Source organism: Anarrhichthys ocellatus, unplaced genomic scaffold, assembly GCF_004355925.1.
Source record: "Anarrhichthys ocellatus isolate YVR2014 unplaced genomic scaffold, GSC_Weel_1.0 scaffold6, whole genome shotgun sequence".
Lineage (NCBI taxonomy): Eukaryota > Metazoa > Chordata > Actinopteri > Perciformes > Anarhichadidae > Anarrhichthys > Anarrhichthys ocellatus.
In genome coordinates this window covers 6684819-6689135 of record NW_022280036.1, presented here as the reverse complement: position 1 = coordinate 6689135, position 4317 = coordinate 6684819, and the positions used below count along the sequence as shown (strand labels likewise).

At 40.4% G+C, this 4317-nt stretch overlaps 1 protein-coding gene across 1 annotated transcript in view; it reads left to right on the top strand.

Moving 5' to 3' along the window:
• The window catches only part of cstf3 (cleavage stimulation factor, 3' pre-RNA, subunit 3), an 11061-nt gene continuing 6744 nt past the window's right edge, over window positions 1-4317 (top strand). The window contains exons 1-3 of the mRNA XM_031846595.1: window positions 1-221; window positions 876-980; window positions 1128-1223. Of these exons, the coding sequence (XP_031702455.1) occupies window positions 195-221; window positions 876-980; window positions 1128-1223 (228 nt within the window). The 5' untranslated portion in view covers window positions 1-194. The remainder of the gene's footprint in view (window positions 222-875; window positions 981-1127; window positions 1224-4317) is intronic.

The following is a 4317-nucleotide window of genomic DNA, read 5'->3' as shown; positions in this document are numbered from 1 at the left end:
CGCAGCGGAACACAGGTTCCACGCCATTTTGAGAATATCGGCTAGCAAATCGAGCAGCTAGTTGCTTGAGGGCAATGTGATCGACACTTCGAAGCTATGCCGATTATTTAGTCGTTTTAAGGTTGCCATCACGTTATTATTTTAGCGTTCTTCCAACTGGTGTAACATTTCCCACCTAGATTACTCTTCCAGCCATGTCCGCCGAGGGAGCAGCCGATCAGGTAACTTAGCTGCCGTTACTTGCAAGCTAACCCTTGCTAACACGCTACAACATAATTTAGCTGGCATGCTATTCATTGATAGCGTTAGCATGTAAACTGTGTTTGCGCATATGCATTATAGTATATGTATACACCAGTATTAGCGAGTATTACACAATTGTGGCAAGGGTTTGTCGTAAAGCTTTAACTTGTAGCCTCTTGGCCGTTTGTAGCCTTGTCGCTACTTATTGTTCCACGTTAGCGCGCTAGTTAGCTAATCATCACCTGCATTTCTAATTGATATTCACTCTTAGTTCCCTCCAGGTAACGTTAGTGGTACATGTTACGGTGCTGGATGCTTCTCGGTAGTGCCCGCCATAAAGCCCATTCACTAGCTGCATGAGGGGAAACAGGGTTATCTGTGTTCGTAACTTGAGTTACCTCTAAAATAACCGCGAGGTTTTTGTTCATTCCACACTGCAGGGGCGGAGCCAAGAATGTAGGGCCCCATTAATCAATAATTAACCCACTCCAATATAATACTCTTATATTTAGCGTTATGTTGACCCTCCTCGAGCCACTACAGTCATTACCCCATCACAAACATTACAGTGCACCGCAAATCTGTTCAGCAGCATAAACCGTCTTTCCTGTGCCCCTTGTGTTGTCTTGCAGGCTGCGGCAGAGTACATTCCAGAGAAGGTGAAGAAGGCAGAGAAGAAGTTGGAAGAAAACCCATATGACCTTGACGCATGGAGCATTCTGATTCGAGAAGCACAGGTTTAGTGACACAGAGTTGTATTCCTGGGGTTAAGCAAACTGGGAATACGGGTGTGGGGGGGTAATAGATTGTTAAAATACTTGATCTTTTTCTCCCATGTGATTGCTTTTAGTAGTGTGGAATGTTAATGCATTCTCCTCCTTTAGAACCAACCCATAGATAAAGCAAGGAAGACATATGAGCGACTTGTCACGCAGTTCCCAAGTTCTGGCAGATTCTGGAAACTATTCATTGAAGCCGAGGTTAATACTTTTTTCTTTTCTTTAGTGTGCATGGCTGGGGATTTTTCTAACATGATCAACAATGTGATTTTCACACAAACAAAATGTCTCAGTTTAAAGTCACAATTCTTGTTTTGAGTCACTAGGCCTGACTACTTTTTTTAGCTAAAGTTTATTATTAACGGTCAAGAGTAATGTCTGAAGATATTTTGACAGTTTAAAGCATCTACCTGCCTAAGACCTTCCTACAATATGAAACACATGTGATAAACATAGATGTAGGATGATGTCAAAGCACTTTTGGTTTTTTAGGCCCGAGCTAGACTCATTAGGAATTGTGCCTTTTGGACTCAAGTAAAGCGGAAATTAGCTCTAACCATTTCTTTTCTAGCAAATTGTTCATAGGATTCAAACAATACATATTCTCTACGTCATATTTAAATGGGGTAAAAGTGCATTTGTTGCATGTTTGGTCTGCAACAGTATTAAAACTATTTTAATGGTATTGGAGTGCATTAGCCTTTTATTCACTTGTCGTGTCAATTTATTGCCTCCTGTGTCATTTCTTTCGGGTCATTTTATAAACAAATATTTTTGAATGTGTGGCCCATTCTTTCCTTGAGACGTGTCTCCCCACTCCTGTATATATATATATATATATATATATATATATATATGAATGACCAGTGACCCGTTTGCCTTGATGCAACCAGCAGGCTTTGCGGTTAGGCAATAAGCAACTGATAGGATGATTCATTTTCCTTTGCACATAATCATTTTTTTCCTAACCCGGTGACGTGCACTTTCTGATGCCCTCCACCTCTGCAGACGACTCCTGCAATTTAGTGTTAAACACAATGTTTGCACAAAAGTTTCACAGCAGTATCAAGCATCGGGATTCGGCTTCTAGTTTAAAGTCCAGTGTGTAGTTCTGGATAATGATTCCCTCTACGCTGTGAGTTGAATGTTGCTATATGTTGAGCTTGTAGTGGTTGTGGTCTGTTGTTGTGGGGTTGCTCCCCCGGATGAAGCTACTTCTTCTGTCCCCTCGTCGCTCTTCATCCACTCGGATTACTCAGAGCAAGAGAAAAGGCCTGCTGTTATAACTTTAATGAAATGGACATACATATGTTATGGAATGAAAGAACGCATTGCTGCCTTTTTCAAATGGACTCGGCTTCTCAGGAACAGTCCTTTTTTAATAATACTGTCTAGCTTACAGACTAGCTGTGCTTGTGCTGGTAAAGCATCAGTGTTGCTCTCCACACCACGAGCACATCTTCCCCTCTAACGAAGTTGATGGACTGCAACAGCATGAATACGCCAAAGCAAAGCAGTTGCTTCAGCTAGAGATGTTTCCTTTAAGGATCTTACAGAGTATCAGAGAGTCAATTAGGTTAGATTCAAACACCTTAATGTTAATGTAGTGGCAGGCCAGTACACTTTTCTTATAGGTTACAGATTTATTATTTGGATTGGTTTGAAAGCAGCCCATTATTACCCTCATTTTTTTTTGTGAGATATATTATATCCTTGATGGAAATGATATTTATCACTGATAGTTGGCGGGTGGGTAATTACCTCAAATATCCGGGAAGTACGAAGACGATTTATTGTGAGTGCATCTATAGTACACAGATATTAGCACCCGTTGGAGAGACTTACAACATCATGTCAATTTATTGAAATTGGTAAATAAAGGAAATATAAAGATTAGGCGTTTTAAATATTTTATTAAGTAATTAGGTTAGTGTTGTTCTAATTAAGAAGTTGTGCCTCTGAATGCAGACTTCATAATTACTCTACAAATAGGCCATTCCCTTAAAATACAATAAATAAGTGTATGTTTATTTATATTTGTTTCTATACGTCTTTTCATGTTTATTATTAAGCCATCACCTCTCCCCACGATTCAGCCCAAAACACCACCCCCGGTACTAGTTTGGCATATTTGCACAACGGTTTCTGTTTGCTGGACATTTGAATCAGCGTTAAAGTTATTTATCATATATGTGTTTATGGCCCGAGATTTAAAAGCAGACAATGTAGTTCTAAAGTCAGAATTTTAAGCCAAGACATGTGTTGGCAGAACATTTAATTAGTTTAAAGGCATTCCTGTAATTGGTAAGTATGTGGAATAGCTATCCCCCCCCCCCCCCTGTCAGAACTATAGATTTACTGACCATTGTTGGAAAGCCTCACCAAACCCACTTCTGTGACGTCCTTTAAATAGAGTACAGAGCATTTCCCCTGAAGAGCTATGTGTATCCTTGTTTGTGAGATTCTGGTTCTCTTGAAATGTTACATGGAACTCGTTAGTAAAAGTTGCAAACTAGGCAAGTCACTGTTGACTTTTTACATTTCAATGTAAATGAAGAGAAGCATTTACTGGGTGTTGGACCTGAGACAATTGGATCACAGAAATACACTTTATATTTTATTATGTAACTTAATGTAGTGAACTTTCTGGTATTAAAGTAAGCCGATTGTGTGCTGAAAGGATCCTGTAGGTGTGTTGTAGATGTCTTTAGTCTGGCAGTGATCTTCAGTAGAGTTTGAGCTATATGAGGCTGTTATGTAACCAGCGACTAAAGACTCGCCCTGAAAGCGGCCACGAGATGTGTAGCAATGGTTCCCCTCCTGGAGGACCATGGAGAAAGATCTTCTCAGCATATCGTACCATGATTGCAGTCTAAGTCCTGCCCGTTATGTGGCTGATCTATTGCAGGGTAGCACGTGGAGATGCATCTAGGATTCACAGCAGTTGTTGAGGCTCAGATTCATTCCAGGTTGTCCATCTGAGGCATTAGGTGATGAAATAACAGATTTATTGGCTAAAAATAAACACAGTAGAGGCATGTTCTAAACACCACAACTCTAGTCTCTCTCTTACTACTAGAGATTCACATTTGCCGTGTCTGTTTTTTAATGAAGGTTGCAGCTAAATGTGTCCCGAGTTGTCTGTTGCCGTGCCTGGAATGAGATATGTAGGTCAGTCTGTTTTCGGGAAGTCACCCTAAAGGCATTCTACACGGCAGTGGGCGTTTACTGCATCGTTTAACAAAAGTCCTTCTTTAATATACGTACGGGTTCTATTTAGAGGACGTCATCCTCC